Below are 12,848 nucleotides of genomic sequence, written 5' to 3' on the forward strand. Positions count from 1 at the left end.
CATCCGTTACTACTCAGAAGCTGTGCCGAAGAAAATCCATTCACTCACAGGAAAAGCCGGGGCGATGCTGAGATATGATACGATATGATATGATATATAGGGTAATCTAGCAGCGTCGATGACAGCCTGATTATCCTCCACAGAGGCGCAGGCAGACGAAGCTACAGACGCCCTTTTGCTCTGCAATCCGAGTTTCTGTATCTTACATGATTCTCAGCACGCGCAAAACGAAAGGGCGTCAGTTGCTGCCAGGTAGTTCTTGTATGCATGCGGCGCCCGTATCTTAGCAACGAGAGCAGCTCAGTTAAGGCGCCGTTTTCCCTTCGCCATTCCGGAACTTGAACGATGTGTTTTCTTCACGCTTTTTATCGCGAGATTCCATCATCTCCCTCTCCCTCCCATTACAGAGATACTTGATTGACAGATAATGGCTTCAAAACAACTCGGTTCTCTAACGAAGCTTTTACCCGGAAATTTGCCGTACTAAATTTCCTACGTGCAGACTATTGCACTATATGAACTGTCTCCTTTGTAAAATATTTGTAAAACTATTTTAGGAAATCTCTGTTCCAGTGGTGCCATAAATACTTTTATTTATACCCCCAACCTATCATTTGCCATTGTATGCATAGAATCATTTATGTAATAAAAATCTACGTAAGCAAATAACAAAATTAATACATAATAATCTAGAAAGGGCAAAACGATCTCTCACCTATCCTATTCTTTCTGAAGATCCGTCCCCTATTTTATTTATAGGTAATTTTTATTTCCAGTCTGCTTAGTCATGTCAGATAGTTCTTCGTGGCTCCCAATATTTCCTGTGGATATTCGGACCCATTGTTTGGGGTGGACGTTTCTGTCTTTCGTATTACGAAGAAACAAAGCGAAATCATATGTAATACAATATATAACTATAAGTAAACATAAATATTCACGCAAGAATTGTGTCTTCTTGCTCATTTTAATTATCACATTTCTTATGTGTAGAAATGTGATCATTTCTCCATGTAGACAACTCGACCTTTTAGCGATCGTCCGTTTATTTGTAGCCTAATGATATTGTTGTTGCTGTTATATTACCAGGGCTATTGCTCTGAAAGTAAATTCACTCACCCATGTTAAAAAAATGAGGTATCACTGAAGAAAGTTGTGGCAAACATAACTCTAGCGAAATGAGATTAAGATTCATTAATTGCAAAATAACTTGTGTGTGTGTATACCTCCAAGTCAGTGTTGACCCCTGGAGACTGCCTGGACAGGTACCTGCAGTTTTCTTGGCAAGAATTCGGAAGTGGTTTGCCATTGCCTGCTACCCCCGAACCATCAGCAAGCACTACTCTTCCCCGTTGCCTAAATTCTACAACGCGATCGATACGCAAGTGACTACTGGCTTTACTTATACGACGAACGTAAATGCAAGAGCCTATTAAAAAGAAAACTAGGGGACCTCGCTCCCATCGCCGTAGTTCTCTGTAAGACTCCTTCCGCCTTTATCGACCCTGTCATCTTGGGATATGTAGTCCTCGTCTCTTTCTCGCCGCAGAGAATTGTGGATTGTCAGTTTTTCCGGCGCTTGGTGCTTGACGCCATATCGGGGGAGGAAGTGGGTGGGAAGAGGAAGGGAGGCGGGTGTGGTGACGGCTGCCGCTGCTGTGTCAGGGTGTCTGAGGGCGGGCGGGTTGGCAGGATGGCCAGCGCGGTAGGTGCTTACCGGCTCCGCTGCTCCTTGGTTGGGCACGAGCTGGACGTCCGGGGGCTTAGTTGCTGCCTCTTCCCGACAGGCTCGTTCGTGTCCGTATCCCGGGACCGGACGGCGCGTGTCTGGGCGCCGAACAGGTTAGTAGTAACTGAGAGGGGAAAGCCGGGGTGGGGGTGGGTGGGACGGCGACGACATGTAGGGCCTGTTGGGGCTGGAGACGCTTGATTAGGGTGCCACTGTCACGTACAGTGTGAGAACTTACGTGTGTTTTCCTGAAACGGCATAGCTGTGGGTCGATCCATTGGGGCAAATCGGATGACCAGTTGGCCAGTTGATTCTTAGATGTTAGGACACTACGCGGGTCTCGGCTGAAAATCTGTCCAAATTACTACTTTTTCCTGTTTTACTAGATCAGAGGTTGGTGGTCCCAGATAGTTTGAACTACAGCTCTCATCAGACCTAGCCAGCATAATAATTGGTAGGTGCTTCTGAGAATTGAGGTCCAAAAATCAGGAGGATAGTAATTTACCTGTCTTTGTAAACAGGCCATAATGTTAAAAAAAAAACATTTTGCATATATGCTCATACATTGTGCATACATAGAAGGTCCCAGCAAAGTTATCATTGAGGTTATCTAGTCTTATGGAAATAGAAGCAAATGTTTTCAATCATCTGGTGGACATACCAAATGAAGTTGGCTGAGAAGCATGTAAATCCAAGGCTTATGTGGCAGTATGTTCAATTTCAACCAGGAGCAGCAGGAAATCTGGCTTTTATAGTGGAAGACAGAACTTTTATCTGCTGTAATATAGAATCCAGTCTTCTGAAATTTATAATGACTGTCTCAGGATTTTTTAATGAGTTGACCATAACATACAGCAAAAACTACGGTGCTCATGTTAAATGCATTGCCAGTATAAATTGATCATTAGAAATTATTCTGATTTACTTCTCAAATATTTTCCCAAACTATTTGCTTAAATATATTATTTCTGTTGTTACCTAACTGCTGTAAGCTTTGAAGATTTTTTTTTTTTTAAAGCATAGTGGCTTTCAGAGTAACAAATGAATTAGGATTAGAGATAACTGTGGAGTCCTTGGTGCTCTCTGAGCCTTGCTGTTTTCTTGCAGACGTTTCATTGCCAGACTAGGCAACATCTTCAGTGCAAAGAGGGAGCGGGCCTTGCTCTCAATTTATATACCGTGGCTTGCCCTGCTTGTGTTGGTGGGGGTGTTGTTCTCTCCTTGGGAGCTCCTTGATTGGGCTGTGGGTTGCTGCTTGGTTGATTGCCTGAGTTAATGGTTCCTTGATTGGGGTGTATTGTGCTGTTCGATGGTTCATCTGGTGTTAATCCTAGTGTTGATTTTTGCCTATCCGGGTGTTGATTGCTGGCAAGGGAGTGTACTGGTCTTTTGGCTTTTCTATTGTCTCTTTTGAATGGTATGTAAATGTTGTTTACCTTTATGTGTCTGTTGGTGGCTGCTTTGTCTGAGTGTCAGGCTTCCAGGAATTCTCTAGCGTTTTTGGATTTGGCTTGGTTTAGGATGCTCACAGTTTCCCAGTTGAAACTATGGTTGAGTCTGTCCATGTGTTGTGAGATTAAGGAGTTCTCATCGTGTCTTCTGACTGCTAGTTGGTGTTTCTGGATGTGCTCTGCTAGTCTTCTGCCTGTCTGTCCTACGTAGTGGCTGTTACAGTCTTTGCACTGTATGTTGTAAATAACTCCTGTTTTTTCTTCTTGGGCTGTTGGGTCTTTTGGGTTACTTAATATGTTTTTCAGCACAATACACCCTAATCAAGGAACTATTATCTCAGTCAATCAACCAAGCAGCAAACAACAGCTCAATCAAAGAACTCCCAAGGAGAGAACAACAACACCCCCACCAACACAAGCAGGGCAAGCCACTGGATATAAACTGAGAGCAAGGCCCTCTTCCTGTTCGCACTGAAGGTGTTGCCTAGTCTGGCAATGAAACGTCTGCAAGAAAACAACAAGGCTCAGAGAGCACCAAGGACTCCACAGTTCAACCCTGAGCTACAAATATTACCTTTGATTAGAGATAAATATGGAAGGCCTGAGTGGTAGTTGTTTGATGTGTTCATAGGAGAAGTGGAAAGCATTGTGCCATGGAGACAAACAGGAGGAAACACACCAGACTAAGGAAGTGAAAAGAAAAAAAAAGAAAATGTTTTAGCTTGTAAACTTTAAATTAGCTGCTTGTGTTTTGTACCATAATCATCCCCCTGGAGAGTAAGTTCTTCATGCATATCATAACTGTACATTTGCAATAAAGTACATGTATCTTTTTTCTTCTCACCTCCTTGGTCTGGTGCATTTTTTTTTTTTCTGTTTGCCTTCCAGTGGATGGGATCATACTTTCAGCTTAAATGAATACATTGAACGATTATTAACCAAGCCTGCCATATTTATCTCTGGCTGGAACTCATCTGAAAACCCTGGGGGATGCCACTACTCACTTGAAAAAACAACAAATGAAATCAGGTGTTCATCTGTTTACTCTTCTAGATTATTACCAATTTAAAAGTATTCTAGAAGAGTTAGGATTTATAAAGAACCAGGGATTTTTCAACATAATTTAGAGTTTTCTGGAAAATAAAGGTTAAGGTGCTAGGCTACAAACCAGGAGTCTGTGAGTTCTCATTCTGCCTCAGGTATGAAGGCTGGCTGGGTGACCTTGGGCCAGTCACTCCCTCTCAGCCCAGCCCATCTCACAGGGTGGTGGTTGTTGGGAAAATAGGAAGAGGAAGGAGTATTAGGTATGTTTGCTGCCTTGAGTCATTTATAAAAAAAAAAAAAGGCGGAATAAAAATAGAATAAATTAATTAAACATTTTTTTGACCTTCTGATCCTTGTTGTTGAAATGTATATTTTAATTACAAGCTCAGCTATTTTATTTTTTTAGCAAAAACTGTGTTCTTGGATTGCAAAGAAAATGGAAAGCATGACAAGTTAATAAAGTATACCATATTTTAAAGTAGTTTTCTGTCTCTCAAAATATTTTTCTAATCTTTTTAATACATGAAGACTTAGGTACAAGTTTTGTTTGATCTGTTGATCTGATTTTTATTATAAATTGGGTATTTATTTTTAGTTCCAACAGAGGATTTCATGAAATACACTGTTTGAGCGGCCATTCCAATTTTGTTTCTTGTGTGTGTGTCATACCTCCAAGTGACCTTTACCCCCGTGGATTAATTGCTACTGGTGGTAATGACAGCAATATTTGCATCTTCACTTTGGACAACTCTACACCACTGTATGTCCTTAAAGGTCATAAAAACACTGGTAAGAAAAAGCTATTTAACTATACAATTATTATTAATGTGTGATTTCCAGTAAAAGGGTATGAGGTATCCTAGCAACTGTTTATGGGGTTTTTAAAGGTTAATAAGAGAACTCCAAGCAGCTAACAACAATCTTGCAGAGTAGAAGCGTGAACCAAGAAGAAACTTGCACATTAAGCTTAATTACGTTCAGAAAAGAATTCAGTCTTCACAGAGTAGTTAGATGGAGAAAAAAAAAGTAGCTTACATTTATTCAGTAGATCTGGACCAAGTAGCTTCATGGTAGAAAGCACTTATTCATCACTGGTTCTTTGTAGACACTTTCTATGTGGAATAGAAAGTCTGCATGCAAGCAAGATGAAAAAGACGAGAGCTGCATTCTGCAGCACCTCCTGCTTGCAGGTGTGCCCAAGAGGTAAAAATGGTGATTGTTAATCCCCAAACCCAAGAAGGAGAAGGAAGTGGAAATCAGGTGACCCATGTGACATCCCACAAGCACAATAGAGATGCGTTTACTAGAAAGACCCCCTTATGCTTATGAGACAATGTTGAGTTGACCCTGATAATTCCAACAACTGTTACCATATACAAACAGACATATTTTGTTAGAAAAGACACCCAAATGTATGTTGCTTTGTCATGTTCAGAATTAATAATCCATGTTGGCATATTATTAAGAATGTACCAGCCACATTTTATGATGCTGTTGGTTGAATAAAACTAAATGTCTATACAAGTCAGGATTAATTTGCACTGTTGTACAAAATTTCACATTAATATATATAGTTTTATAAATGGATTTTAAATTTGTTATTTTAGCATTGTAAATGGGGCAAGTACTTTTGTTTACTTTCACTATTATGTAACAAAACTTGGGAATTGCTAAGCTAACAATGTTATCTATGTTGTGTGATACTGCATTATGCCTATGACCAGAAGTTCTACCACCATACAGTGCGTCTTTAAATTAAATATTTTTATTAAAATATTTTAATTTCACCTTTCTATTCAGAAAATTCCAAAACAGCATGTTGAAAGAAGGGGGAAAAGGCAGTTTGAATTTAATACGTTGTGGGAGTGAGAGAAAGAATGATAAAAACATGGGGGAGAAGGAAACAGTAACACGGACTGTTAATGGCTATGTGGAAAGAATGTTGCTTGTTTAGGCATTTACTTTGGCTGTGGTTTCCTTGGTTGTTTAGCATAATTACTTATTGTCACGTCACAAATGAAATAATAATTATGAAATTCAGAACAGTGAATTTTATTCTAATGTATTTTTAGGATTGCAGTAGCTACCTCTAAGCTATTTCTGATTGCTAGCATATCAACACCTCAGTTTGACGATGCCGATTTCATTTTCTTTTCTAGTTTGCAGTCTCTCCTCTGGAAAATTTGGCACCCTTCTTAGTGGCTCATGGGACACTACAGCGAAAGTCTGGTTGAATGACAAATGCATGATGACGTTACAGGTATGGAAGCTCTGTTGCCGCCAGTCATGAAGTAACAGATAATGATGTGTGTGTGTTGATACGGGCGCATTTCAGAAAACATAGATGGGCTCTGGTAGAGAAAATATTCTTTTTTTATAGGGCCACACTGCAGCAGTCTGGGCCGTGAAGATACTACCTGAACAAGGTTTGATGTTGACTGGTTCGGCTGATAAAACGATTAAACTGTGGAAGGCAGGTAGATGCGAGAGAACATTTACTGGTAGGTATTTGTCTATACAGTTTTTAAATACAAAATAATGAGAAATTTCTTCTTTTATACAAAAATCGATATTTTTCCCTACCCTGAACGTTGAGATATAGAAAGGAAAAAAAACATGTTTTGTTAATAGTATACAAGCATTAAAATATTTCATTTTGCTAGCCTGGTTCAGCTTTTGTCTATTGTCGGGAAATGTTCTATTTCAATTCAGACTTTTGACTACTGGTCATATAAATGTTTATGATATTTTCTGGTAGTTGAGTATCTTTTGTTACTTTTTTAAAATCTCATCTGGAACCATTTTGGAATACAGTTTGCATTTTCAGTTTTGAGTTGTTTTGTGTTAGTTGTTTCAGTTTTAAAAACTAAACGATTTTGATTGCTTTATCAAAAAATATTTTATGTTTAATGAATAATATGCAAGAAAATACAGTAATTGGATCCATTTGTTTGCTCAGTGAATTAATAATACGGAGTTAGACTCACCCAGCAGGACAGTCATACTCAGAAATAAGTATTGTAGAGTTTAACAAAGTATACTCTCGTGTAAGTGAGTTTAACACAAGGATTTACTTCTGAGCCCCTTCATATGACAGTAAAATTTCCATTGAATGTAGCTGGCCTTCTGCCTGAGTAAGCTTATTTGCAATTCATGTACTATTTGATAGTACAGGGTTACAACAGAGAGTAGGAAAATGTTAAAATAGGCACCAGGTGCTAGGAAAAAGTTTGTTCTTGGGATAGGTAGCTTGTTATCTTAAATATTGTGAGTTAGTGTAAACTAACAGGCCCAGGGCAATTAAACTGTATTTAGTGGAAGTCTGTATGTGTCCTGCAAACATACACCTTACGCACATTTGGAAAAAAAAGAATTCTTTTATAAAATGAAGGTTTGGAATTTTATTGGAAATGGAATCAACAAGTTTAGTTAGAATCTAAAGATCTGTGAAGATTTCTAGCCCTTTCTAATATTGTGGAGGGCTATTCAATGCTTGAATTTGCAACTAGAATGGCAGTTATTCATCTCTGAAGTCTTTGCTTTGTGCAAGTATAGCTTCTGCTGGGCATCCCAATGATAGGCAAAATTAAGCTATTAGTAAAAGTTTCCTATGAGTGAATGTCCATTATGGAAAAGTCTCAGATCTAAAGTTAACACCTTCCTTTCTTATATACATCAATTTAAGCCATCCTTTCCCGTGTTGGGTGGGAAGGCAGTTGGTATCATACAGAGGGCATTTCTAACAGGAAGAAACAAAAGTAAATGTGTGCCAAAGAAAGCAATTTATTTGTTTGTTTGTTTATTTATTTAAAAGATTTGTATGGCTGCCCATGTTAAACAACTCTGAGTGGCTTACAACAGCAATAAAACATAACCATAAAACAATCAAATGATCAAACAAAACCCAAAACCCTGCGCCTTAATCATCCCCTTAGGATGCCCCACAGCAAGCTCCAATTACCCTCATTCCATTCTTTGTATTCTATCCTATCCCAGCACCTTGGTAAAAAGCCAGGTATTGATGGCCTTCTGAAAAGCTAAAAGGATGGGGGCCTGCTGAATCGCCCAGAGGGAGGGTGTTCCATAAGGTAGGGGCAGCCATGGAAAAGGCACACTTCGGAGGTCCCATTTGGTGGCAGGATTTTAGGGAAGGGATCTGGAGCATGCCTACCCTATCTGATCTAGTGGGATGGGCAGATATTCTTAGGGAGAGTTAATATGGATAAGACGAAATGAAAGTTACTTGGCCAGTTAGACATATTGAAACCAGATATTTGGCTTGGATATAGAGCTTCAGTCGGTGGGACATGCCAGTTGTTTCTGAGCTAATTTTGTATCCTGCTTTGGTGGGGGAGGCATTATAAGGAGGAAAATTACTAATTCTTTCTGTAGGTATTTTGCATTAAATTGCTAGTGAAAGGGTTTTGAAAAGTACAGACATTTTTGCAAGACCACAGGGTAATCACTTCATGTAGTAAAAAACAAACTGTTGCTTTTCCTTGTAGTAATACATAGTAGATCCTTTCCCCACCCCATCAGGAGTTGTTTTGCATTCCATTTCTGTAGTTTAAAATGGAATGTGTAATGCAATTCTCATTGTATGCTGGCTTAGTGAAATGTTTCATTAAATTAATTAACAAGGATCTAATTTCTCTCTTAATGTACGTGGTTTAATTTAATTTAATTTAATTTTTAATTTAATTTAATTTGGAGCCAGTTTGGTCTAATGGTTAAGGTGCTGGGCTAGAAACCAGGAGTCCGTGAGTTCTAGTCCTGCCTTAGGCATGAAAGCCGGCTGGGTGACCTTGGGCCAGTCAGTCTCTCTCAGCCCAACTCACCTCACAGGGTTGTTGTTGCGGGGAAAATAGGAGGAGGAAAAAGGAGTATTAGGTGTGTTCGCCACCTTGAGTTATTTATACAAATAATAAAGGTGGGATAATAAATAAATCCCCATCAATGTAATCAGTAAACAGGATTCTGACAAGGAATCCTTGAGGAAACTGTTTTTAAAACTTTTCCTTTAAAAAATACAGTTTGATTTAGTGGCGGATACTTCTTGGTGGTTTATACACCTCGGTCATTTGTTATTTAGTCTGTTCAGTTCAGCTGCTGTTGCTGCTTCAGAAGCTCCTGGTGCTGGCGAAAAAGCTCTCTAAAGCAGTAATCCCTTTTTATAGGAAGTTGGAGGAAGTTAATGAAATTGATATTAGTTATGCAATGTCTGAAATAATGAGTTTGCCCTGCCCTGGTAAACTAATTAATGAGTTGTTTTAAATAATGTGAAAAAAGTTTTCTGTTATCTTAATTAGATTACTATGACAAAACATTTGCCTTATTTCCATTGGACACCTCAGAGAATGATTAATAGTGGTTGGTGACTGTTGACTTGCTATTGGAGTTGCCAGTTACAAGTTGAAACATTTATTCATATGATTTTGGCTTGTTCTATTATTGCCACATTTTGGACAGAAATCAGCAGGATGAATTGACCTCTACATGTTAAGAAGCATATGTTCTTCTTGGCTATATCCTTAGTATTTGGAATCTACCAAGAAATAAAAAATTATGCATTATTCAGAGGAGGGAGCCACCTAAAAGATTATCATACAACAATAAAAGTCTGTATCTGACTTGCAGCATTGATTGTTAATATGTGTTGCTTGTCAACATTCAAATCAGTTTTTCATGCCAAAGGAAGGAAGCAAGAAAACTTTTGAGTAATATGGATAATGGGGTGGGGGTATTCATCTGCTTATTATATTTAAAAAATTCCTGTCTCACCCCTATGGGTAGTATGTGTCTTCCTCAACCTCGGGTCCTCTACCAGAGGCCTGGGAGTTTGAGGGTTCTGCACAGTATCTTGGCTGTTCCTAGCACTGCACTCTTCTGGACAGAGAGTTCTGATGTTCCTGGGATCTGTTGGAGCCTCTCTCCCAGTTTGGGAATCACAGCCCCGTGTGCCCCTACCACTACTGGGACCTCTTTGGCCTTCACTTTCCACATCCTCTCTAGTTCTTCCTTCAGGCCCTGGTACTTCTCCAGCTTCTCAAACTCCATCTTCCTGATGTTGCTGTCACTTGGCACCACTACATCTATCACCACCTCTGTCTTTTGGTCCTTGTCTCCTACCACAATGTCTGGTTGATTGGCCAGTACCTGCCTGTCTGTCTGGATCTGGAAGTCCCACAGGATCTTAGCCCTGTCATTCTCCACAACCTTCTGTGTAATCTTCCATTTGGACTTGGGAGGGTCTAGCCCATATTCTTTGGAGGTGTTCCTGTACACAATGCTAGCTACTTGGTTGTGCCGTTCAGTGTATGCTGTTCCTGCCTGCATCTTACACACTGCCACTATGTGTTGGACTGTCTCTGAGGCCTCTCTGCACGGTCTGCACCTCAGGTCCTGTCTAGCATGGTAGACCCCTGCATCTATGGATCTGGTGCTTAGTGCCTGTTCTTGTGCTGCTATGTCCAGTGCCGTCTTTTAGTCCAGTCCTTTCCAGCCACTTTCCTGTTCCTGCCTCTGGACGAGACATACATAAGTACATACATGCATACATACATACTCTTCTCTGTTAAGTTAATATAATAAAAAACAAGTTGTATTGCTGTTTACAACTTAATGCAAGGCTCCCTTCTTTAAGTTTTAGAATTAGTCCAGTGTTGCTGATAATTTCATTTGTCAGTTTGGCTTTGCCTATGTGAGTATGAAAAGACTCAAATCTATATTGATATATAGAAAGAATATATAAATACCTATACTGAAGGGACTGTTCTAAGTTTTGTATCACTGAAAATGCTTTTACATGTATTAAGTTGCATCATAGATGCATGCAGTGTACATAACACATCAGTATACAGTTCTCCATTTACCTATGGCTTAAGTGCCAGCCATAGCTTCTAGTCTCCCAGAGGAAACTCAGGTAGAATAGCAGTATTGAGTTTTATATATATGATGACTATTTGCAAGGTCTGTATTTGAAAGACTGATCTCACAAACCAGGAAAACAAGAGCACTGATGACAATTACTGTACATCCTGGTTACAAAGCTTGCTTATTGTCATTTAAAATGGGTTGAATCGGGTCTTTGTAGGGCTAAACCCAGAGGTATGGCTCTTTTATAGGGAAAATATAAACTTTTGAACAATTTATCAAGGAAATACATTTCTAATCTATCAAACATTTCCTTTCAAAGGACATGAAGACTGTGTAAGAGGCCTAGCTATTTTAAGTGAAACAGAATTTCTTTCCTGTGCAAATGATGCCAGCATTCGAAGATGGCATATATCTGGTGAATGTCTTCAAGTTTATTATGGCCACACCAATTATATATATTGCATATCAGTCTTCCCTCAAAGTAAAGGTAAGACTTGGGCCACAAGATAACTCTCCCCATTTTTTTTTAATGAATGGCAACAACACCATTTTGTTTTCTAGATTATTGTCAGTGTAAGTATAGAATTACCATTAAATAAAATCTCAGTTCCTTCCCTAGCATTAGAATATTGGTTCTTCAGGTTAATTACCTAATTTTATTTATTTATTTATCAATCAATCAAATTTGTCACTGCCCATCTCCTCCCACCAGAGGGACTCTGGGAGGTTTACAACAATAGTCAATAAAACAATAGCTATATAATAAAAATACAATATCTAAAATACAATATCTAAAAATACAATTACAAATACAATAATTATAGATAAAAGTAGAATCCAAATGGTGGATGATAACTCAGACCTTGTATGCGAAGAGCGCTCTAGGGTACTAGCCATCCCCAAACATGATGACTCCCCTCCCCACCCCAAGCCAGGTGGCAGAGCCAGGTCTTCAAATTCCTCTGGAAGGCCAGGGGTGATGGGGGCCAACCTCACCACTGGGGGCAGTGTGTTCCAGAGGGTGGGAGCTACTGCAGAGAAGGCCCACCTCCTGGACCCCGCCAGATGATATTCTCTTACCGAAAGGTTCGGTAATAAGGATTCTGCCTCTAATAAGGATTCTTCCATCTACCAGGGCATCCCTGACCATCTGTCACAAACTATAATAGAGGAGTTGAAGTTGCACTTGAGGAATTACTACATAATGCCAAGTAATAATGTGGTTTGATATTGGTTTAGCAGTTTATGAACCCAGTAATCATGATTTAATGTTGTGTGAACCATGTCATTGCAATTTATTCAACCAGCTGTGGTACAAATAAACAAACAGATATCATAAATCATAAATAAACTTGATTTAGGATGTGAGCCCTGGAAGTGTACACTGTGCTGTCCAGGTTTGTTTAGTCATTACAGGTGCCTCTTCTGGACTAATAATGCACCTTGGAACAAGGACTGCTCTAGTGTTAATTATAAATAAAAACTTTTAATGATGACTGTTGAAATACATCTTCTTACATTCCTCTTTAAAAGATTGATAAAATTGTAAAGATCCTTGAAAGCTACTTTAATAAGGCATTTGAATAGAGGCCTAATAATCAGTGTTATACAGTATAATACTTCATTCTCATGCAATCTGATATTGACAACTTCTTTTTTAGCTAGGCAAGCCAGATATCGTTTGTCAGATTTCTTGGGGGGTTTTTCCCCTGAATTTGTTCAGATTAATGGCTTGGCTCCAAAGAGCTTCT

The 12,848-nt window shown here is 39.2% G+C and overlaps 1 protein-coding gene across 3 annotated transcripts in view; it reads left to right on the forward strand.

Annotated features, from left to right (window-relative positions):
* The first annotated feature begins 1,622 nt into the window (after positions 1-1,622).
* The window catches only part of PLAA (phospholipase A2 activating protein), a 31,800-nt gene continuing 20,574 nt past the window's right edge, over positions 1,623-12,848 (forward strand). Inside the window, exons 1-6 of one of the 3 annotated variants that reach the window (XM_063295002.1) lie at positions 1,704-1,839; positions 2,113-2,180; positions 4,817-5,010; positions 6,381-6,481; positions 6,602-6,722; positions 11,417-11,584. In XM_063295002.1, coding sequence (XP_063151072.1) covers positions 6,467-6,481; positions 6,602-6,722; positions 11,417-11,584 — 304 coding nt within the window. In that variant the 5' untranslated portion in view covers positions 1,704-1,839; positions 2,113-2,180; positions 4,817-5,010; positions 6,381-6,466. Of the gene's footprint in view, positions 1,840-2,112; positions 2,181-4,816; positions 5,011-6,380; positions 6,482-6,601; positions 6,723-11,416; positions 11,585-12,848 lie in introns of all 3 variants that reach the window. The other 2 variants (XR_010067311.1, XM_063295001.1) reach the window with 2 other exon arrangements.

The sequence above is a fragment of the Candoia aspera genome, chromosome 2 (genome assembly GCF_035149785.1).
Source record: "Candoia aspera isolate rCanAsp1 chromosome 2, rCanAsp1.hap2, whole genome shotgun sequence".
Classification (NCBI taxonomy): domain Eukaryota; kingdom Metazoa; phylum Chordata; class Lepidosauria; order Squamata; family Boidae; genus Candoia; species Candoia aspera.